At 45.0% G+C, this 23,117-nt stretch overlaps 1 protein-coding gene across 4 annotated transcripts in view; it reads left to right on the forward strand.

Annotated features, from left to right (window-relative positions):
* Window positions 1–23,117, forward strand: part of LOC306912441 (nucleoprotein TPR-like) — a 40,758-nt gene that overhangs the window by 7,318 nt on the left and 10,323 nt on the right. The window contains exons 14-47 of one of the 4 annotated variants that reach the window (XM_079488667.1): window positions 63–313; window positions 443–606; window positions 1,878–2,002; window positions 2,132–2,280; window positions 2,656–2,818; window positions 3,173–3,307; window positions 3,461–3,601; window positions 4,060–4,264; window positions 5,520–5,710; window positions 6,143–6,283; window positions 6,419–6,535; window positions 8,547–8,750; window positions 9,222–9,424; window positions 10,126–10,273; window positions 10,577–10,714; window positions 10,983–11,114; window positions 11,232–11,362; window positions 11,622–11,832; window positions 13,088–13,237; window positions 13,943–14,056; window positions 14,157–14,261; window positions 14,533–14,553; window positions 14,764–14,976; window positions 15,439–15,477; window positions 15,628–15,816; window positions 16,063–16,174; window positions 16,393–16,580; window positions 16,777–16,841; window positions 17,991–18,211; window positions 18,450–18,647; window positions 19,143–19,270; window positions 19,728–19,802; window positions 21,564–21,743; window positions 22,485–22,731. In XM_079488667.1, the coding sequence (XP_079344793.1) occupies window positions 63–313; window positions 443–606; window positions 1,878–2,002; window positions 2,132–2,280; window positions 2,656–2,818; window positions 3,173–3,307; window positions 3,461–3,601; window positions 4,060–4,264; window positions 5,520–5,710; window positions 6,143–6,283; window positions 6,419–6,535; window positions 8,547–8,750; window positions 9,222–9,424; window positions 10,126–10,273; window positions 10,577–10,714; window positions 10,983–11,114; window positions 11,232–11,362; window positions 11,622–11,832; window positions 13,088–13,237; window positions 13,943–14,056; window positions 14,157–14,261; window positions 14,533–14,553; window positions 14,764–14,976; window positions 15,439–15,477; window positions 15,628–15,816; window positions 16,063–16,174; window positions 16,393–16,580; window positions 16,777–16,841; window positions 17,991–18,211; window positions 18,450–18,647; window positions 19,143–19,270; window positions 19,728–19,802; window positions 21,564–21,743; window positions 22,485–22,731 (5,194 nt within the window). Of the gene's footprint in view, window positions 1–62; window positions 314–442; window positions 607–1,877; window positions 2,003–2,131; window positions 2,281–2,655; window positions 2,819–3,172; window positions 3,308–3,460; window positions 3,602–4,059; window positions 4,265–5,519; window positions 5,711–6,142; window positions 6,284–6,418; window positions 6,536–8,546; window positions 8,751–9,221; window positions 9,425–10,125; window positions 10,274–10,576; window positions 10,715–10,982; window positions 11,115–11,231; window positions 11,363–11,621; window positions 11,833–13,087; window positions 13,238–13,942; window positions 14,057–14,156; window positions 14,262–14,532; window positions 14,554–14,763; window positions 14,977–15,438; window positions 15,478–15,627; window positions 15,817–16,062; window positions 16,175–16,392; window positions 16,581–16,776; window positions 16,842–17,990; window positions 18,212–18,449; window positions 18,707–19,142; window positions 19,271–19,727; window positions 19,803–21,563; window positions 21,744–22,484; window positions 22,732–23,117 lie in introns of those variants that run through there. The other 3 variants (XM_079488668.1, XM_079488669.1, XR_013788380.1) reach the window with 3 other exon arrangements.

A 23,117-nucleotide genomic window follows, 5' to 3' on the forward strand; every position in this document is an offset into this window, starting at 1 on the left:
CCAAACCTCTGATCCTTTGAGTTAATTTGACACCTCCTCATCCCTCCTTCATCTCCATCCAGGTGTGCACTCTCTTGGTGGAGTTGGAGGAGGCCAGGGGCAGACAGGTGACCCGGGAGGATGGTAGTTCTGCTGCCATCAGCAGCTCCTCTGAGGTCACAAGGCTGCAACACACCCCCGATGCCACCAGCCTACAACAGGTGTCCTTCCGCAGTGTGGAGGAGCTACAGAGACAGAACCAGAGCCTGCTGGGAAGGCTGAGGGAGCTGGAGGAAGAGACGGAGAGGCAGAAGGGAAAAGTAATATCAAAACGGTAGGGACTAGAAGAAACGGTGGCACTGTCATTGATACTCTTATGCTACTAATACTTGTTCCGCTATATTGTATTGCATTTAAATGTGTCTCTCTCCTTGCCTGTCTGTTTCTCTATCTGTGTGTCCAGTGTTTCAGAGCTGGAGGGGACGGTGAATAATCTTCAGAAGGAAGTGGAGCAGCTCAAAGAGCAGAGGAACCAGCAGAAACAGTTGGCTGACTCCAACGGCAGACAGAGAGACATGTACAGGATCCTGTTGTCCCAGAGCACTGGCTTCAGCCTGCCTCCTCAAGGTACAATGACAGACCTCCCAACCTGTATGCATTCAGCCTGCCTCCTCAAGGTACAATGACAGACCTGCCAACCTGTATGCATTTGGCATAGCAGGTACACATTTTGACATCAAGTACAATGTGAACCCTTAATCAAAGTACGCTGAAAACTGGTTATTATGCTCTAATACTTAGTAATACAAAGTCAAAACAAACTGTCTTTCTCTCTCTCTCTCTCTCTCTCTCTCTCTCACACACGTGCAGTAGGACTGCATGATATTGATAGGCTACCGATGAAAACATTTATTATTATTTAATTAATCTGTATAACAAATTAACATAATTGTGTTATTGTTAAAGGTATCAATCACAATATTTCTATTACTCAGAAGTGTATAAGAAAATCATGTAAGAGCGAGATTAAAACCTTGACTAATGAACTATCACTTTAAAGACGTAGTGAAATGAAAACTGTTTTTCACACTTTTAGACGATATCCGTGGTCATCATATGGGCAGACAATGGATGCCAAAACAATGGGAACATTTCTATTTGTGTGTAATTTTATATCAAACGTCCATAAAAATCCAATTTTAATTAATTCCTTTGAATAAAAGCGTGATGACCTGTCGAGTCCTGCATGAATAGAAATGAATCTAATTTCATTCACCTGGTTGTTTCCATTGCTGCGCGTTCGTCCAAACACAGCTACCCCGTTTTTAATCTCATTCAAGATGACATCCAGACAGTGTATTATTCATTTTAAACTTAATCAGCATGCTAAATGTATCTGAAAACACTATAGGTTAGAAATAAGCCACATAGTAACTGCATGCTCTGTATCTGACTTGTAAAGTTTTGTAAACAAACAACAAGGCCCATAGCCTGATGGGATGCAATGATTGGTATGTACTCATCTAAAGGTCAGAGGTCTTGACGAATGACTGTGAGCGTCAGTTCCTGAGGGATTCTTACTGAAACAATGAGGGGTTAGGGCTTAACCCCTAATAATAATTGTACTGTATACTACGGTTACTACTTTCCACCACTGTGGTCAGGTTTAATTAGCCAATAAGTTGTTGACCGGAGGGAGACTCAAAGAATCTCCATTGAATTCATGGGGTGTGCAAAAGGTTTTACTTCTGATTAAAGGTATTATGGGTGGTTGTGGTGTGCTGTCTCTGGTCTTCCTTTCACTGGGTGTTACAGTACATAACATATCTCCTGTCTGTGTCTCCTTTCACTGGGTGTTACATTACATAACATATCTCCTGTCTGTGTCTCCTCTCCAGGTCCAGATCCCTTGCCTCAGACACCTCCATCTAAACCCTCTGTTCCAGCTACTCGCTCTATGCCTCAGAGAGCAGCCGCTGCAGAGTCGGCTCAGACTGCTCAGGCTAAAGCTGCTCTGAAACAGGTAGATGTACAATGTACACACATTGTTGTCTTGGCGGTCTACATTATTTTCTCCTTTTTTTTTTTTTTTTTATCCTAAAGTTCACTGTCTTTTTCTGTGTGTATTCATGTATCACCTGTGTCCTTCCAGCTGACCGATTCCTTCACTCTGTATAAGAAGGAGAAGGGGGAGAATGACAAAATGATCAATGAAACCAATGACAGACTGCAGAAACAACTGACAGAGCTACGCTCCAACAAGGCCAAGTTATCCTCTCAGCTAGACTTTAACAACAAGAGGTAGGTATGAGGACTAACTGATGGCTTACTTACTGGTGCCTGCAGGTCTTGAAAGATTATATGTTTTAAATTTGGATATCTTAATTTCTTTAAATTGTCCCAGTGTGACTAGATGTGATCTTGTAGATCATCTATTTTGTTCCACGCCACCATTTCACAACTAACGAGTGAGACTCATGGTAGGCTAAATAAAGACGTCAAATATTTAGTGCTCATCAGACATTTCTTTTGTTTTTTCTTCTCAAAAGTGGGGTCTCCAGTGGAACGTACGATCCCCCCTTCTGTGCCCGTAACATGAGAACTAACAGTTTTGATTTCTCCCCTGTGAATACGGTTCCTGCGGTAAATGTTATCTTGTTTGTATGCTTGTCCCAGGTACGAGATGCTCCAAGAGACCGTCGCAGCATCCCGCAGAGAGATCACTGCACTGCAGGACAGGAACCAAAAGATGGCTGCCACTGCCCAGCGACACGAACACATCATTCACACCATCAGCCAAGACCTGCGACAGGCCAATGAGAAACTGGCAGTAGAAGAGGTACAGTGTGGCAGGACGAAGGCAGAGTTGGAGGGGTTGATAGAATGATATAGCGTATAGATTGATCAAGTGGCACTTTTTTATTTATTTTATTTTGCTACTAGTAATGTGATATTCTGGTAGCTGTTTACACCTATCAAATATATAATAATACATTTATAAATATCATGGACATGGTTTCCCTTGGTAATGGTTGCAAACCATTACAACGTCATCACAACGTTTGGAATGTACAGGGCATGACGGTGGTGTTGCTGACACTGCTCTACCAGTTACCGTGAACATATGATCATACCATCCCCAATTTGAATCCTAAGAGGACCTACATTACTTTCTGTCTTCCTGTTTCTCTAGGTGCGAGGAGAGAACCTGTCTAAAGAGAGAGACATGTTGAGGCAGGCAGAGAGTCGTCTCAGCCGTGAAAAGGAAGCCATGATGGCTGAACAACGGAACCAGAACCTGTTGCTCACTAACCTCAAAACAATACAGGTATTGTATGGATAATAAACTGGTGTTAATTTTGATAGAAATATTTGATTAGTCCCTCCCTCCTAATATTTTTTTGTTGATGAAATTGTCAGTATATTTAGTCATAGTTTTTATTTAGTTTTCGTCAGTGAAAAGTGTCTTCTCTCTGTTTAGCTGACTATGGAGCGTACCGAGACGGAATCACGGCAGAGGCAGAACAGTCAGATAGAGAGAGTGGAGGCAGAGCTGACCACCATGAAGACCAAACTGGACCAGGAAGTAGAGCAGAGACATGCTCTCGGACGCAGCATGGATGTGTGTTTATGTGCAATTATCATTTTATTTGAAACCATAATTATTTAATTATCCCTTAAAAAAAAGATTACATCGTATTTTAACAGCAAAAGATCAAACTCTTGATAGTGGAGAGTTTTCACTCTTTGCCTACAGTGTGTGAAAACTCCTAATGGTAGTGTCTCCACTTTCGTACCAGAACACTGAACCTCATTGCTGTAAATGTGCAGCATTTTAATCGAGGCTGATGGACTGATCTCATCATATTTTATTTTTTTTGCTTAAAAGACCTTGTATTTGCAACATAAATGAGCAAAATAAATCTTGTAAAAATACTAAATAGCTGTTATTAAAGGAAAATTAAATTAAGAAACTACTGAACTTTTAGTCATTTATCACAGGACGACCAGGGACAACACTTCTTTAATCTCTTGTTTTCTACTTCGTCCTTCTATTCATCCTCCCATCCTTCCCTTCAGGCCCAGCTATTAGAAGCTAAAAAACAGTTGGAGACCCAGAATACCTTGCAGCAGAAGACAAGGGAACTGTTACGTTCCTCTGAACAGCAGGTGACGACACTGAGAGCTCAGATGAACTCCTCTCCCTCTGAACCTGCTAACACCACAACGCCAACCCCTGCTGGCCTGGCCACTAGGGCCTCTGCAGGCAGAGCGCCACTCAGAGGTAAGCGGCGGAACTGCATATGATGGATATATTTTTGCCAGGTGCTTGAAAAGCGCCCGGACATACATTTACTAACGACCGCACTGACAACCGTAGTCGTAGTGACGACTGTAGTGGACACTGTTTCATGATTGGCTGCCTCTAAGCCAATGGGAGACTTACCCATAAAACCAATAGTCTGAAGCGTGAAGCTGTATTGGCTCCTGTTGTGTAACAGGTTTGTATGAGAACGGAAGTGGAAAGTGGCAACAGAAGCTAATGTTATGAGCTAACGGAGAGCTTGCTGCACCTGGCAGTTACAACAGTCTTGTTTATGGTAATTGTCTCCACCAGGCCGACGGCATGGGGAGAGAGTATGTTTTGCACTCCGTCCGTGTGTGTGTGTGTGTGTGTGTCTGTGTGTGTGTCTGTCCTTCCGTCCGTCTGTTACCAGCTAATCTCCGGCACCGTTAACCCGGTCGATGCCAAACTTTGCACACACACTCCCTGGATGCCAACGATGAACCTCTGCCCCACATTTTCCAGAACGGCCTGTTACAGCGCCACCATGAGGCAGCTTTTCACATTTTTTACCTAAAACTGCACCGATCTGCGTGAAACGTTGCATGCACACTCCCTAGAGGCCAAGGACAAACCGTTGACCTGCATTTTCCGCATCTGCCTTTTATAGCGCCACCAGGAGGCCGACTTTTGTAAAACACATTTTTTGATATTACTCCTCCAGATTCTGTCCAAAAATCTCACAAATCGTTACACACTATCTCTATGGTCATGTGCTCAAGTCGGATCTGTCCGATATTTCATATTCCATCCTAATTGGCTATAATTAGCTTTCACAGTTTGCAAGATTGCCCCGTTTTGAACAAAAGCCTCAAATCATGAACGCAGCATGCAATTTACGTGAAATCTTTCACACATTTTCTTACTAGGCTGAGGAATATATCCCACCCTTTTCACATTGGCCTGTTATAGCGCCACCAACAGGTTGATTTTTGCAAAACACATTTTTGGAACAAAATGCCTCAAAAACATGTTTATATTAATCCTAAACATTTTGCCAAACATCTCACACAGTCCTATCCTCCTGGTGGAGACCTGTGCCCAGAAGGGCACTTTTTCTAGTTTACATCTGCACTTCCTGCTTGTTAATTAGATGAATGCTAGTTGTGGTATTCAGACTGTTGTCTACTTGTTATCCACATAATATTTTTCATATATAGCTGTGGGTAATCCTTGTGTGTCTTTTATCCTATAGCCCCAGCTCCTCCCACCTCATTGCAGCACAGTCAACTGGAGCGAGAGCTGGTGGAGGTGAGAGGCCGCCTGCGTGCTACTGAGGAGAAAAGCAGTGAGCTGGCGGAGCAACTAAAGAATGCCACAGCAACCGTAGATCGCTACAAAGCAGTGGTACTGTCACTGGAAGACAGCCTGAAGAAAGAGAAACAGGTGAAACTCTCTCCCCTCTACTCTTCACACACAAATCTTTGTCTTCTCTGCTACTTTTTTCTACACTCTCTCATACACTAGCTTAGATAATATAAAGTGAACATGAGATTCTAAGAAAATCCCATATCTACATTAACACACGATGATCCTATATTTAACCACTGATCTGACCTGTTTAATTTGTTTTACGTCAAATAGTGAAATAATAGCCCATCCACAAGCATGTGAGCTTGAATGTTATCTTTGTCAAATGTTCACCTGTTTTTATATGGTTAAAAAGTCGGACACCTATTTTCGCACACACACACACACACACACACACACACACACACACACACACACACACACACACACACACACACACACACACACACACACACACACACACACACACACTCTCTCATTTTGACGGTGTCCTCTTGGGTTCTATAGCTGCGCACCCCTGTGGAGATGAGGTTAAAAGAGTCTGGCGAGATGATAAAGATTCTGGAGAAGAGGCTCCTAGAGGCGGAGAAGGAGAAACAACGACAGCTGGACGATAGGAGGAAGGCTGTGAACGCCGTAGAGAAACAAGTATGTCTGTTAGGAGAAAGCAGGCGGTTGACAGACCTCAACCGTAATGGACCTGTGAAATTAATTCAGAGATCCAATTGGTTGCAGTCCAGACACTGAAGTATTTTTTGTTTTAATTGTTTGTCATGTCTTTAGGTCTGCGAGCTGCAGCGCAGTCTGAAGGCCAGCCAGGTGGAACAGCAGGAGGCGTTAGAGAGATCTGCTGCTGCTGTTACACAGGAACAGAATGCCACACAAGACAGCCTGCTGCAGGTTTATACAGAAACTACAAACACACACACACACACACACAGGAACAGAATGCCACACAAGACAGGTTTATACAGAAACTACAAACACACACACACACACACACACACACACACACACACACACACACACACACACACACACACACACACACACACACACAGGAACAGAATGCCACACAAGACAGCCTGCTGCAGGTTTATACAGAAACTACAAACACACACACACACACAGGAACAACTATTTTGAATTACATAATTGTCTCCACCAGGCCGAAGGCATGGGGAGAGAGTATGTTTTGCACTCCGTCTGTCCGCCCGTCCGTCCGTGTGTGTGTGTGTCCGTCCGTCTGTGAACTGCTAATCTCCGGCAACGTTAACCCGGTCGATGTCAAATTTTGCACACACACTCCCTGGATGCCAACGATGTACCTCTGCCCCAGAATTTCCAGAACGGCCTGTTATAGCGCCACCAGGCGGACGCTTTGTGCAAAACAAGTCTGTGGATAATCTGTGGATAACTTTGTATGCCAACTCCCTAGAGGCCAAGGAAAAACCTTTGCCTGGAATTTTTCACATCTGCTCTTTATAGCGCCACCAGGAGGCCGACATTTGTAAAACACATTTTCTAATATTACTCCTTCAGATTTTATCCAAATTTCACGCAAATCGGTACACATGCTCTCCATAGTCATGTGATCAAGACGTGTTTGTTTGATTTCTCATAATCCACCTTCATTGCCTACGATTGGCTTCTAAACCTTTCAGGAGTAGCCCGCTTTGTACCCGTTTTGTACAAATTGCCACAATTACTCAACGCAGCGTCCGATTGCGGTGAAACTGTGCATGCATATTCCCACTAGGCTGAGGAAGAAACCTCATGGTGGCGCTACAACAGGCCAAGCCGCGTCACACACACACACACACACACACACACACACACCATCCTCCTGGTGGAGACCTGTGCCCAGAAGGGCACTTTTTCTAGTTTAGTTTATTTTGCTGCAATGTTTTTTTTTATGCTTGCAGCTTTTAATTAGACCCTTTATTAATTATTTTGTTTTTATTTGTCAGTGTCTCTTATCGGAGCATATTCTAGTTATTACTTCAGCTTTCAGTCTGTCACCATTGTTAATTTAACACCCTGTGAGCGCACAGGATGGAGTTCTCTGCCCTATCAATTAGTAGCGCTCAAGACGGAGATTGATCAAAAGGACGGAGATTATTGATATCAGATCGCATCGCTCCACACAGGCTGGGAGCGTCTGTTGCACAGACACTCAATGTTATTTTCCAATGTTATTTTCCGATCGAAAATGTTCCCCCCCCATTTTAGCCGACGAGATCGAAAATCTTAAAACGTTAATAACTCTTGATCTAAATCATTCCGTCCAATTCTAAGAAAAGATTTTGTTAGACTGCCCACCGCGGTCCCGTCGCTATTCGCGTTAGAATTAATCATACCTCCCGTTGTTGTCGATCGCCTCGAGAGTGTTTTGGCTACATCAAGCTACTTCAGCCACATCCGGGATAACATCCGGTCCGTCACTAAATGTGCTCCGCTGCTATAAATGGCTGGGTTATGATTTAATGGATGAAATAACCCCGGGCGTTCGGGGTGTTAATGTTGACAGCACATTTTTATTTAGTTTAGTCATAGTTTTTTGAATGAAATGTAATTTCGTTTTAGTCATCTGAAACTAAATATCAACTAAAAATGTACAGTTGATTTTGTTGACAAATTTTTTTTTTGCCGGGCCTTGATGGCGTCATGGTTGCATGCTGAAAATAGCTGATCTACAAGCCCACATGTCGCAGCGTGAGCTTGTAGATCTGCTATTTTCAGAGTGCAACACCCGAACCAAAATAATACAACTCTCCAGTAGTCCCTCCCTAACATTTTTGTCTAGTTTTTATTTGTTGACGAAATTGTCAATCTATTTAGTCGTAGTTTTAGCCGGAATTTTTTTTTGTGAACAGAATTAACACCGTCTGTCACCCCCACTCCTCCTCAGAAAAGGTTTGCCGCAGAGGCCCAGTCCAAGTACGAGCGTGAGCTGATGCTTCATGCAGCAGATGTGGAGGCCCTGCAGGCGCTGAAGAAACGGAATCAACAAGAATCGTCCGGAAGGAGGGAGCTGGAGGAGGAAATAAAAAAGACCACCTCCCTCCTGCAGGAGAAGACATCCACCTTGATCACACTGGAGAAACAGTCCAAGGTAGGAGGACCACAGGTGAACATGCTAAAGACTGCTGAAGGTAGAAGGAGAACAGAGGGCAATGCTGGAGAGATATAGCCTGGCTAGCCAGCCAGACCGAATCAGCCGTTGGCAAAAAAAAAATTGCCTGCCGGCGGATTATGGTCTGGAGAGGCTCAATTGTACGCCCATTTCCTACACCAGAGAACTGGTGTGGCCAATCGGGACACGGTATGCAATATGGGCGGGCTTTGGTACAGTGACGTTCAATGCTTGAGACCTTTGACTGACAGTAGCTCTGACCAATTGAGTCAAAGAGAAAATGTTTGAACCCGCCCCCCAGGAAACAAGATCCATACACAGCATCTCCAGACTCAAATACCACACGACAGTGTGATTTGAGTCTGGCTTATTAGCCAGGCTAGGAGAGATAGAATAGAAGAGAGGCAGTTCCAATTGCTGATGACCCTGTCCTAACTACCCCCGCCCTAGGATGAGCTGGCCAATCAGAAGCGTAGCTATGAGGAGTTGGTGAAGCAGAACACCCTGCTGCACCAACAGATGGATGACATGGCATCCAAGAGTAAACAACATCAGCTGCAACAACACCAACAGCAACAACAACAACAGCAGCAGCTCAACCTGTCTTTCAGTGAGGAGGGAAAGACGACGGAGCAGATCCTTGAAATACTCAGGTAATGTGCTGCTAGATCCTTTTTCTGCTTTCTTTGGACTGTTAACCGTTTCCGTCCGTAGGACGTGTCCACACGTCCTAGGGGTCCCAATTGACGCGTCCATAGGACGTCTGTAGACGTCCTAGCGCATCCTCAATGATACCGGGCGAGAGAGGAATATTCTGAATTTTTTCCTTTTTTTTAATTTGTCAGTTCGCCTTTCGGCTACCGTATGCTATGCTCTGGGCTCATGTTAGCTTACCGTTGACTTAGCTGTTAGCGCGGCAGAAAGAATGACTCGTCTCTCCTAATCCAGGGCGCTCTCCGTGGTTTTGAACTGATCGATATACTAGCGCTTCATTTCTGCTCCTCGTCCGTCTCTCCTGCAAAATATGAACGCTTTTTGGATCATATCGTATAAATTAAAACGATAGCAATGTAAGCTAGCAATGTAAAGCAAACTTTTTTTTAGCGGATTGTTTCCGGGTTGTGGGTTTCAGAGTAAAAGCGGCCATGTCTTTCCGGCACCCCAGAGCTCCTATTTTGAAGGAATCCTGGCACCGATTGTGTTAATGAAAATGAGGGTAGTGAGGAGGGTATCTGTAAAACAGGTCTTTAGTGGGAATCAAACCCATGGCGTTGAGGTTATGCAGTTAATGTAGTACCTCCAAGTTTATTTAATCAGAGAATAACACTGTGTTCATGTGTGTTTGTTTTTGTAGGTTTGTGCGTCGTGAGAAGGAGATCGCTCTGGCGCGGTGCGAGGTGTTGGAAACAGAAGCTCTGCGCTACGGACAGAGAGTTGAACACCAGGACAGAGAACTGAAGGAACTACAGGATACACTTAATGCTGAGAGAGACAAGATGCAGGTAGGAGTGATGGATGAATGGAGGAGAAAGAATGACAAACTGAGAGGAGTTCCCTCCTCTCAGTTTGTCATTCTTTCTCCTCCATGAGACGGACCAGAGGGAACAATTGACATTGTTCTGACCCACAGAAATATTGAACTAATAGCCACACCAACTTTTATTAAGAATTTTAAAATGCAACAACACCCAAAGATTCGCGAGACAAAAATCCCAGAGGATATGAAAAACAATATAATTAATGCTGAAGAAGCCACGCACCAGTTCAACCTGCCTCTCTCTCACTTCTCTCTTTCTGTCTATAAGGCTACGGCAAAGACCCTGTCCCGTCAGGAAGACCAGCTGAAGAGAATGGAGAACATCGGTGCTCTTCAGCAGAACAACAGAATGCTGAAGATGGATAGAGAGAGGCTGGAACAGGAAGTGCACCAATGTCAGGCTAAAGTAAGCCCCAACTTTAACTAGCAGTTAATGCATAGATAAAAATGAAAAACTAAACTAAACAATACATGAATATAGTGTTTTTAAAGTAAATACTTGATGCCACAAATTACCTGTGGGCTCTGTTGGCCTTACACATAGTATTAGTGGTACCCTACATTTGTATAACGGGTTGGGTGTCGCCTCTTTATATAGAATCTCTGTCCAACCTGATGTCTCAGATTTCCTGAGTTCTCTCTGTAGCTGACCGTGTCTTTCTGTGTCTGACCAGCTGACTAAACTCCAGTCGGACATCAGCCCACTGCAGCGCTCTCTGAATGTAATGACGGAGAAGAACGGCTCTCTGCAGGCTGACAACAGACTCCTGGAGGAGGACCTCAAACGATGGAAGACCAGGGCTCAGGTGTGTGTGTGTGTGTGTGTGTGTGTGTGTGTGTGTGTGCGTGTGCGCGCCTGTGTTCGCGAGCCCCAGCAGGTCAGTATTTCGAAAGACTGAGTGTGTGTGTTCATATCCCTGCAGCAACTGGTGAGTCAACAGAAGGACAGTGATGTTGAAGAGAAACAGAAACTCACCAATGAGAAAGAAGCGCAGCAGAGACGCATCACACAGCTAGCTGAAGAATCTGCCAAGCTAAAGACTGAACTGGCCAGGTAATATATTCGGTAATAATATATTTTCCTGTCCACCCAGGGGTTTGAAACCACCTGACTTGGCCGGGCACTCAAAGTGGCCATATTTGAGGTTGGGAAGAGGGTGGGGGACGTATGATATAGCATAAGCGCACATTGGCACAAACTGCAGTGCACACCTATAGTGACTTTCTGTCCACAGCTACAGATTGCACAGGGAAGGGTGAGAGGCTGTTAATAAAATGACTTCATGATTCATTGGTTTTGGTCTGTTTTTAAGGTCACATGCCAGCAGCAACTCCACTCAGTCTCAGCTGCAGGGTCTCAAGGAGACCCAGGCCAAGCTGACCTCAGAGAGAGACAACGTGAAGAAAGAGCTGGAGACTACAACCAACGACGTCCAGGAGAAGAACAAGACCATCGCACAGGTCAAGAAAATCGCAAGGCGCTACAAGACCCAGTTTGAGGAGCTGAAAGTTCAGCATGACAAGGTGGGACTGAGTGATGGTGCATGTGTGTGTGTTCATATTGAGACACAGGAAGGAGAAGCCTAGGATTGACATGGCAAACCAGAAAGTTATAGATCGCAAAGTAAAGATGGGTCATAAACGCTCTGTTGTAGAAGAGAATTGACACTGGAGCAGCTCGGATAGTTAAAGCCTTTTTTATTAACTCATAAATACCTGGAACGCATCTGTGTCACCTTAGCTTTTAACACATTATTTTATATGTTGGCTGTGTAAAAATAGCAGATGGCACAAGCTCAGTGCAGCGCTACGAGCTTGTAGATCTGCTCCATCCATTCATCTTCAACCACTTATCCGTAGTCGGGTTGCGGGGGCAACAGCTCCACCAGAGAGCTCCAGACTTCCCTCTCCAGAGCAACATTAGTAACTTCCTTCTGTGGAATCCCGAAGCGTTCCAAGGCCAGTGTGGCGATGTAATCCCTCCATCTCATCCTTGGTCTACCCCGGGGTCTCCTCCCAGCGGGACGTGCATCGACGACCTCCCTAGGGAGACGCTTAAGAGTTGCCCGAACCACCTAAGCTGGCTCCTTTCCAGGTGAAGAAGCAGCGAATGACTGAACTTCTCACTCTATCTCTAAGGGAGATTCCAGCCACCCGTCTGAGAGAACTCATTTTGGCCGCTTGTATTCGCCACCTTATTCTTTCGGTCATGACCCACACTTCATGACCAAGGTGAGGGTAGGAATGAAGATTGCTCGGTAGACGGAGAGCTTTGCCTTCTGGCTCAGCTCTCTTTTCGTCATATCAGTGCAGTACAGCGACTGCAATACCGCCCTTGCCGCTCCGATTCTCTGGCTGATCTCCTTCTCTGTCCTCCATGTGAAAATGGAAGCCATCGTTCTCACGATAAAAAAAAAGAATAATAATAAATATATATATATAATCATCTCTTTTTTTTAATCTGCCTAGTCACTGGTGGACGGGTTTCTGAGCTGCCCACAGCCTTCCTGGTGGTATTTTATCATGAACATTAGTGAGGACCAATTATATGAAGATGGTTTGAAAAGTGGTCCTTTAAGGTGCTGGTACAAGGAGTGACTGGCGTTTCGATGCTACTGCATCAACGTCAGTCATAACCGGTTTACAGCCAGCCACCGACTTTGCTGAGGGACACAATCACACTTACTGTAGCTCATCTGTGTTTGACACGGAAATGTGAAAATGCATCATAGATTATGGTCTGATTGTGATGAGCTGTGCATGTCTGACTGTGTTGTAGCTGGTCGAGGAAACGGCAGCCAAGTCAGGAAGTGAGGCGGCTCCGAGCCAGGAGGTGCAGCAGGAGTTGATACAGGTCAAGGAGGAGCTCAGCAAAGCCAAAGAGGAGCTCGCCAAGAATAAGGAGGAGGTGCAGAAAAAGCAGGAGGAGGTAACTAACCATTTCAAAATGTTCTTTACAAGAAAAGTATTTTTTTGTAGGCTACTATTATTAGAAGTAGTGTGCTCTTTAACACCCCGAACGCCCGGGGTTATTTAATCCATTAAATCAGAGCGCGCAGCGATTTATAGCAGCAGAGCACATTTAGCGACGGACCGGATGCTATCCCAGATGTAGCCTTTGTATTGAGTTTGTGCTTGAAATGTACTGTAATTCTGCAAACTGTTAATAAATTCTTCAATCAATCAATCAAAAGCTGAAGTAGCTTGATGTAGCCAAAACACACTCGATGCGATCGACAACAACGGGAGGTATGATTTATTCTGACGGGACCGCGTTGGGCCGTCTAACACATAATCTTTTCCTAGAATTGGGACGGAATGATTTAGATCACGAGTTATTCACGTTTTAAGATTTTCGGTCTCGTCTGCTAAAATGGGGGGGGACATTTTCGATGACGTCCCACCGGAAAATAACATTGAATGTTGCGCGAAAGACGCTCCCAGCCTGTGGAGCGATGCGATCGGTTTTGATATCAATAATCTCTGTCCTTTTTATCAATCTCCGTCCTGAGCGCTGGGCGTTACTAATTGATTGAACAGAGAACTCCGTCCTTGCCGCTCAGGGTGTTAACAGTGGCTTTTTGATTGCATCCTTAATTAATTCTCTCCTACTGTAACTCCCGCTTCCCTCCAGGCCCAGAAGTCCAAGCAAGAATTAGAGGAAGCGCAGAAGGAGAGCCAGCAGTCAAAGCAGCAGCTCCAGGAGGTCCAAACCCAGCAGGCACAGAACCAGAGCCAACAAACACAGGTACTCACCTGATTTTATTTGGAAAATAATGGTTAGTTGCTGTCCTCCTACCTATTACCTAGAATACCTACTGCTTTAACATGGTGCCTTTACTCTGTAGGTCCAGTCCCAGCTGACTCAAACACAGACTCAACTCCAGCAGAATCAGAACCAACTGACCCAGAGTCAGAAAGAACTTCAGCTGGCCAAGACCCAAACGCTGCAGGTAACAAAATGTACTACACTAACTGACTGTAAATTCAATATAGCATGCTGTAATCTCTCCACTTCCAGAACCGTGTGATATTTTTGACCCTTGCCTATCCGCTCCAATGAACAGCTATGCATGTCTCTATGTATGTATGTAAATGGATAGGGTCCTCGTTTTCGAGGCTGCCATGATGACGTCTGAGTACCTTCAACTGGCGCTGTTGATCTTCACACTGAACTTTTATTTTTTATTTTCATTATTAATATATATATTCTTTCCTCCTTAGACCCAGAAGTCGAAAATTCTAGTAAGTCAATGACTTGAAAGGCACCGCTCACTTCACATTACGGTGTGATTTTTCTCCCACTCTGTGGTCAGAAGGTGTCTGGGTTGAGGTGTATGGTTTAATCGCTGTAATCCTTGTAATAGTGTTGAGCTGCTCTTGTTTGAGCAAGAATACATGAAACAATAAAACCTGAGTTGTGTATTTATTATCTGTTTTATTCTCTATATCCAGTTGCAGAACCAGTTGAAATCGTCCCAGTCTCAAGCCCAGGCCCGTCAGAACCAGATCCAGCAAGTCCAAAGGGAACTCCAGCAGGCTAAGGAAGCCCTTCAGCAGAACCTAGGCAAACAAAAAGATCTACAGCAGAGCCAAGCATCCAGTCAACAGAATCACAACCAGGAAGTCACCACTCTTAAGACCTCACTCAGCCAATCAGAGAGCAAGGTAAGGGAGCCTGTCTCTACTCTTTGTTTTTATTTCAGTTTGGGCAACTTCACAGAATTATAAACATACATATTTCTTACAACTGCTTTTTTTTTCACACAACCTCAGCTGTTTCACACTTTCATCATACACACAAACAACTTCACATACATTTACAATTATTCACAATAAAACAAGGAAATAAAATACTACAATTATTCACAATAAAACAAGGAAATAAAATACAAGTATAGAGACAAAAACAACAGAGCATCAACAACAATGGGAAGTGAACAATACTGAATACAGACATGACTGGAGACAAGCATATGAACGCACCAGAAGGTCTGAGGAGAAGTGTATTTGGTGAATTGTAACTCAAGATTCAGATACCTACTAGCTCATTAGTAAAGCCAGTGCACTTCATGTTTTAACATTCTAAATAAAAGTATGAAGATAATAACATAATTTCTCTTCTCATAGGTGACTGAGCTGCAGGGAGAACTTAACAAGCTCCAGAAGGTAAGGAAACCCATGCAAATCTAGTGTTTTATTGTCTTGCGTCTCATATTGAAGCCTCAATGTTGAAAATCAGCCATGGACAATCTTTCCTCAATTCTCCGCTCTGTAATTGAACTCTCTCTCTCTCGTCCTCATCCCTCCCTGTGTTAGACTGTAGGCGACCGTGAAGCAGACATCAGTCGTCTGCAGGAGCAGTTGACCAACACTAACCAGGCCGTTGATGCTAGTGGAGCTAGCCAGTCTGCTCAGGGCTCCCAGCCAGTCCCAGCCAATGATGCTAACGCTGCTAGTGATGCTAACAAGGCACTACAGGAGGAGCTGGCTAAACTCAAACAGGAGGTATTGTACATCTTTATTTTGGGATAATGTGAAACGATGGGGCATATTACCACCAGTATCTTAACACACGCTGAAATAAATAAATCTAGTTTTGACTTTAGCCCTATTTGCACATGAATACTCGTCTCAACTCGACTGTTCTCTCACTTTACTTCATTTTCATTGAGGCAAGTGAGATGTTCATTTAGACTAGAGCTACCACCCTGTCAGTGTCCAGAGAGTTCTAACATGGTTGTTGTCACGTAGCTGTCAGACCGTACCACCAAAGAGGAGCAGCTCAGACAGCAGATGGCTGAGAAAGAAGAAAAGACCAAGAAGATTTTAGTGGTAGCCAAAACTAAAATCGGCCATCTGAACAGTGAGTTTTCTCTTTCTTTCTCTCACTCTCACATGCACACACGCACGCACACACGTCCAAAATCAACCATATACACTTGACACACACATTACGCACAAAGACCAAAATCAACCATCTGAAGAATTTTACAATAGTTAAAACCCAGTGTTGAGACCAACAAATATTAGTTACCGTTAGTAATCGTATTCCCCTTTAAGAACATTGATGGTTTCTTCCAGGTCTCAAGGAGCAGCAGTCTAAAGCGATCGAGGAGTTGAAACAGACCAGGGAGGAGCAGGATGTGCGATTAAATGCCCTGAAGTCCCAGTATGAAGGAAGACTCCTCCGACAGGACAGAGAGCTTAGGGAACTGAGGGAGACGCAAGCTGAACCGAGAGAGGAAACCCAGGAACAGAGCACATCTAAGGTAGCAGCACTGTGCAGTATGCAGTTGATGTCACTGTGATTCAACCAATAAGAAACCCTGCTTACTAAATGTACTTCATAATTTCCCATAAATACTGTAATTTCAGTCAATATGCCATAATATACTTATCATGCCTTCAAAGTGTTTATAAAGGGGTGTGTGGTCTGTCTGTGTGTGTCTGTGTCTGTGCGCGCAGGATCAATCCAGACCAGGCGACCAGAGACAGATGTCTCTGAAAAGCCCCGCTCAAGACAGAGGAAGGTATAAGATACACAGACTACAGACAGATAATATACATAATAGTAGACAGTGGCTGTTGAATGATGCAATAATTGAAAAAAATTAAACCTGCATAATTTTATCATTGAAGATGTCTCTTGATGTTTAACACCCTGAGCGCACAGGACGGAGTTCTCTGCCCTATCAATTAGTAACGCCCAGCGCTCAAGACGGAGATTGATCAAAAGGACGGAGATTATTGCTATCAAAACCGATCGCATCGCTCCACAGGCTGGGAGAGTCTGTTGTGCAACATTCGATGTCTTAAAACGTTAACTCTTGATCTACAGTAAATCATTCCGTCCAATTCTAAGACAAGATTGTGTTAGACGGCCCACCGGGTACCGTCGCTAGTCGCGATAGAATTAATCATACCTCCCGTTGTTGTCGATCGCCTCAAGAGTGTTTTGGCTATATCTAGCTACTTCAGCCACATCCGGGATAACATCCGGTCCGTCGCTAAATGTGCTGCTATAAATCGCTGGGCGCTATGATTTAATGGATTAAATAACACCGGGCGTTCGGGGTGTTAATTTAACTATCCCCCCCCCCCAAGTCTGTATATATATATACGGACGTCGACGCTAGGTGGCGTCATATCCCAGGTCCGTATATATACGTACCCCAACGTATACTCCGTCTATATAATGGTTGAGTCCTACGGAAGCTTTTAACATTGGTCCAGTTCCTATAGCAACGCCCCACCGTTCCAACTATGGGATTGCAAATATAATCTCGGTGCAAACCAGTTGAAAGGAGGATTTTCAAATCTCTATAAATCGGAATCCAGGAGAGCTGTCCTTGGTGGATTTTCTGCCATCCACATTTCGGATTTAATTTGTGCCTTTGTACCGCGACACTGCCGCCATGTAAAAGCTTCTGACGAAAGGTAAACAGTGTGTGCTTGTTCCAATACAGCTAGAGTGTGTGTAGCGAGTGTGTGTGTGTGGGGACAATGATGTGAGCATTCTCTGAACGGTAACGTTCACCACTGTCATTGTTGTTACAGTGTCTTGTAAATTCTTCCATCCACTTGATTCTTTTTTACACAATATAAAAGGGATTTAAAAAATATATAATTCTATATAATAACTTTAATAACACTAATTGTGAACTTTCTGTCTCGCTTAGCTCCTGTCTGTCAGACCAACCTCCAACAGCCAACATCCGCCCCACCACTAGCACACCATCGCCCAGCAACAAACCAAACCCCTCCGCTAGCAGCAAGCCAAGCCCTTCCCCTGGCAACAAAGCCACACCCCGTGCCAGCATCCGGCCCATGTGTCCGACTGTGTCCGTGCCGACACCCACTGCTACTGTCATGCCAACCACACAGACTGACAGTCAGGAGGGTAAGAGATGGACGGAGAGAGAGGGAAGATGAGAAAAATTATATATATATATATATATATATATATATATATATATATATATATATATATATAGCATATGTAAACATCTGTTAGAATGTCTGTCTTTATACAAGACAAGAGCCCAGACTAGAACCTGTGCATTTGTTTGTCACCAGTATTTGTGTACCAGCTGTTGAAAGATGTGTATAATTAATGTGAATATAATGTGTGTATGCAGCTTTGATCAGTGCCAGTGGAACCGTGCACTCCACCAGCCCCAGCCTCGGAACCACGCCCACCTCATTGGCTCAGCCAACAAGTTCCCAAGCCACAGCCTTTGTCCAACCCACCCAGCAGCAAGCAACCAATCAGGAAGCAGCAGGGTCCAGTATGGAGGCAGAGCAGCCTTCCACATCCTCTGTTCTGATTGGAACAGGTGAGTTCAGTGGAAGGGGCACGAGACAACCTATTTAGGCCTGTATGGTACTATACAAGGTAAATGCCAAGTTTCAGAATATCGAGAAGATATGATATTTAGGCATATAAAAACAATAACAGTATGTTAGGTCAGAAATAAGAAGCACAATGCCTTAAATTCCAATTTGGGTGACATGTTTTTGATCTATTATACATGATCACAAGCATGTTGTGAGAATGAGGCCGAATGACACAACTTGTTATCCTAGTTCCTTTGTAGCACATGCCTTCTCAGCCACGGCCTGTCTCATCCCTCGACCGTGCATGACAGTGTCTGCTAAATCATGCCTAAAGTTGTAACAAGGAATGTTGTGAACATCCTCATCCAAGACGCCTAACATTCTATAGATCACTTAGATTCACTTAGCAACAAGTCTGTGGAGCCTACGTGGAGTCCACTGAAACCTGTGATGAGCAAACTCTCCACCTGGCTGTGGTAAAGCTGAAATGTAAGAGTGTGTGTCAACAGGACCAAAGCGAGGTAGAGAGGCTGACGAGGGCGGAGCAGAGAGTTCTCAGACGGTCTTAGACAGGCCTCCTAACAACAAGAAATTACGCCTGCGACAAACCATAACACTACAGGTACACACACACACACACACACACACTGTCTGTATGTAGACTATGTACTGTATCTGTGAGTTGTGAACATGTGCATATATGTCTGTATTTTTGGTTACTGTTATCATTCTTGTATTCTTTATTTAACTGCTATGCATTTGCAGGTATAATGTTCTTTCTTTGTGAATTTATTATTGATTTGGTTTGATAATGTGTGTGAATTCCCTTTTGTTGTTGTGTGAATAATGACTGTAAATTAAATCATCCATTCTTTGACCACCATATTCCCCACCCTCAAGTATGACATGGGCATGAAATGACCCCAATGTGAATATGGTCAGTTGATACACAACCAGGATAAATGCCCTGCATCACTGCACATACACAGACTTCGGACGCACACTTTCACCACGAAAATAGAATCATTTAGATAAAGTTACGGTTGGTGTTTGAATTTGAATGTGTGCATGTGTTCCAGGAAGAGGAGGATGAGGGGATGGAAGGAGACCTGGATGAGGAGATGAACAGACCGGATTCAGCAGACAATAGCCAGGTGAGTGTATCCCTGTAGAGCAGTGGTTTTCAACCAGGGATCCGGGTACCACCAGTGGTCCTTGAGGGGGTTCCAGGTGGACCCTTATAGATCTATCACTTGAGAGTGTAAAATTAAACCATTTGGTTTAATTATATGCTCTCAAGAGTTTACTTATTGTTACACTGCATTACTTAATTCACAAGAAGTCTACACAATTAGGGAATTGTTATTTTTATTTTATTTTTTATTTATTTTTATTTTTATCCCATGATTTTGCAACCCATTTCACCCAGTGTCTATTATCTAATGTAATCCTGGGCGCTACACTTCCTCTTCCAACCTGGGGGGGGGCAGCGGACTGACCTCATGCTCCCTTCTATGCATGAGGAGTCTAAGCTGCTTCTTTTCACCTGACGGGGGAGTTTCCCCGGCCGGACGTAGCGCATGGAAGGAACACGTTAAAATAAAATCTTATCCAATGAAATATTCTGTTTTGGTTCTGAGAGGCTAAATCTCGTCAAATGGTGGTCCGTGGGCTGTGGCTCAAATGCTGAATAAATATTGGAGCTTGAAATGAAAAGGGTTGAAAACCACTGCTGTAGAGGGAATCCTTAAGGCCGTCCTCATGGTCCCACATGCTCCACTTCACCCCCACAATGGTCTCCCTAAGGCCATCCTCATGGTCCCACATGCTCCACTTCACCCCACAATGGTCTCCCTAAGGCCGTCCTCATGGTCCCACATGCTCCACTTCACCCCCACATGGTCCCTAAGGCCGTCCTCATGGTCCCACATGCTCCACTTCACCCCCACATGGTCCCTAAGGCCGTCCTCATGGTCCCACATGCTCCACTTCACCCCCACAATGGTCTCCCTAAGGCCATCCTCATGGTCCCACATGCTCCACTTCACCCCACAATGGTCTCCCTAAGGCCATCCTCATGGTCCCACATGCTCCACTTCACCCCCACATGGTCCCTAAGGCCGTCCTCATGGTCCCACATGCTCCACTTCACCCCCACATGGTCCCTAAGGCCGTCCTCATGGTCCCACATGCTCCACTTCACCCCCACAATGGTCCCTAAGGCCGTCCTCATGGTCCCACATGCTCCACTTCACCCCCACAATGGTCTCCCTAAGGCCGTCCTCATGGTCCCACATGCTCCACTTCACCCCCACATGGTCCCTAAGGCCGTCCTCATGGTCCCACATGCTCCACTTCACCCCCACAATGGTCCCTAAGGCCGTCCTCATGGTCCCACATTCTCCACTTCACCCCCACAATGGTCTCCCTAAGGCCGTCCTCATGGTCCCACATGCTCCACTTCACCCCCACAATGGTCCCTAAGGCCGTCCTCATGGTCCCACATGCTCCACTTCACCCCCACAATGGTCCTCATGGTCCCACATGCTCCACTTCACCCCCACAATGGTCCTCATGGTCCCACATGCTCCACTTCACCCCCACAATGGTCCTCATGGTCCCACATGCTCCACTTCACCCCCACAATGGTCCCTAAGGCCGTCCTCATGGTCCCACATGCTCCACTTCACCCCCACAATGGTCCTCATGGTCCCACATGCTCCACTTCACCCCCACAATGGTCCTCATGGTCCCACATGCTCCACTTCACCCCCACAATGGTCCTCATGGTCCCACATGCTCCACTTCACCCCCACAATGGTCCTCATGGTCCCACATGCTCCACTTCACCCCCACAATGGTCCTCATGGTCCCACATGCTCCACTTCACCCCCACAATGGTCATTTGTGTCTAGGAGCTGCCGGAGGAGGCTTTCCCAGTGCTGCTTGCTGAGGATGAGGACGACGAAGGGGGCGTGTCCCAGTCTGTCCCCACTGATCCAATGACGCCGCAGGAACGTGATGTCATCGTGATTGACACAGACAGCGAGAGCCGAGAGAGCAAAGGGGAAGATGGAGAGGAAGAGGAGGAAGAGGTTGTTATCTACTCTGTTCCTCTCTTTTCTTCTGTTCTACTATAATGTTTGTTCTACTGTCTTCTTCACTGTATTGTCATTTCTTCTATTATGTATGTACGTCTATTATGTTCTGCTGTCTTCTCTTTTCTTCTGTTCTGCTGTATTGTCTTTTCTTCTATTCTGTTCTACTATTTTCTGTTCGATTATTGTCTTTTCTTGGCCTGTCCGGGAAATGTTGGAAATGCATGCCACACCCAGTTTTGCAATACCTTTTGCACCCGCCTGTTTGTCTGTGTCCTTTTATGACATATAGATTTCTGTATCTGTCTCTGTGCCCCATTTATACACATTTATGGAGTTCCGTGTCAGGCATGGAGTCCAGGCCAGTCTGATGCTAGTCTGTCATCATATTGATACAATAGCAAACTACATTATGGCGATTCGCGGTTTTATCGTTTGGATCGCTCATCCGGCTGATGTCCCACTTGGCACACCACACCCTCGGGTCCTCCCTGATACGCATCTGTCGGTCTGTCCCATATATATGGGCATATCGGTCAGATCTGCGGTTCTGGACAATTGCCAGAGATTTTGCTCATTTATAGTAGGATTCTGTACTGTTTGATGATGATGTATTACCACTTAAGCTCACCGCATATACTTTCTGTTCAGTTTATATAAATGTCCCAGTTTTGTTTTCGTGCTCTATGTCTCTGTTCACTGGAATTTAACATCCCGGGCCTGTCATCTGTGCCTCAGTACAAAGAAGAGGATGATGAAGACGAGGACGATGATGATAACGAGTGTGGTGACGGCGGGATGGAGGAAGGTGAGGAGAGCAACGAGGGCAGCGGAGAGGCAGGTGACGAGGGAGGAGAGGAGGACCACGAAGATGGCGAGTCGTCGGAACCCGCTAACGACGAGGACAGCCATGGCGGAGTGTCCTCCGACTCCACCCACAGACCATCTGACTCCGTCCACAGACCCCCTGACTCGGCCCACAGTGGTGAGGAGCATGTGTGGTATTATATGTGTCACGGAGGTCTGAGTGTCTTCACTGTCTTATTTCTGTACCTTTTTTTTGAGGGGCGCCATCGCTTCCAACGTCTGGCTTTAAGTAGTGATGTCATGTGGGCAGCCACAGTGTGTGCCCCTCACTTCACACAAGTGTGATTTTTGATGGTCTCTCTTTTGAAATTAAACTTTTTGTTTAGAGCACTTTTAACAAACATAGATGGCAGCCAAGTCTATGGACTTTTAATGTTTGTTTATAGCATTTAAACAAACATTACCAGGTGCCCCTCACTTCACACAAGTGTGATTTTTAAGGGGCGCTAGCATTGAAAAATCACACTTGTGTAAAGTGAGCGGTGCCTTTCATCACAATGATGA

Source organism: Electrona antarctica (assembly GCF_951216825.1).
Source record: "Electrona antarctica genome assembly, chromosome: 19".
Taxonomy (NCBI): domain Eukaryota; kingdom Metazoa; phylum Chordata; class Actinopteri; order Myctophiformes; family Myctophidae; genus Electrona; species Electrona antarctica.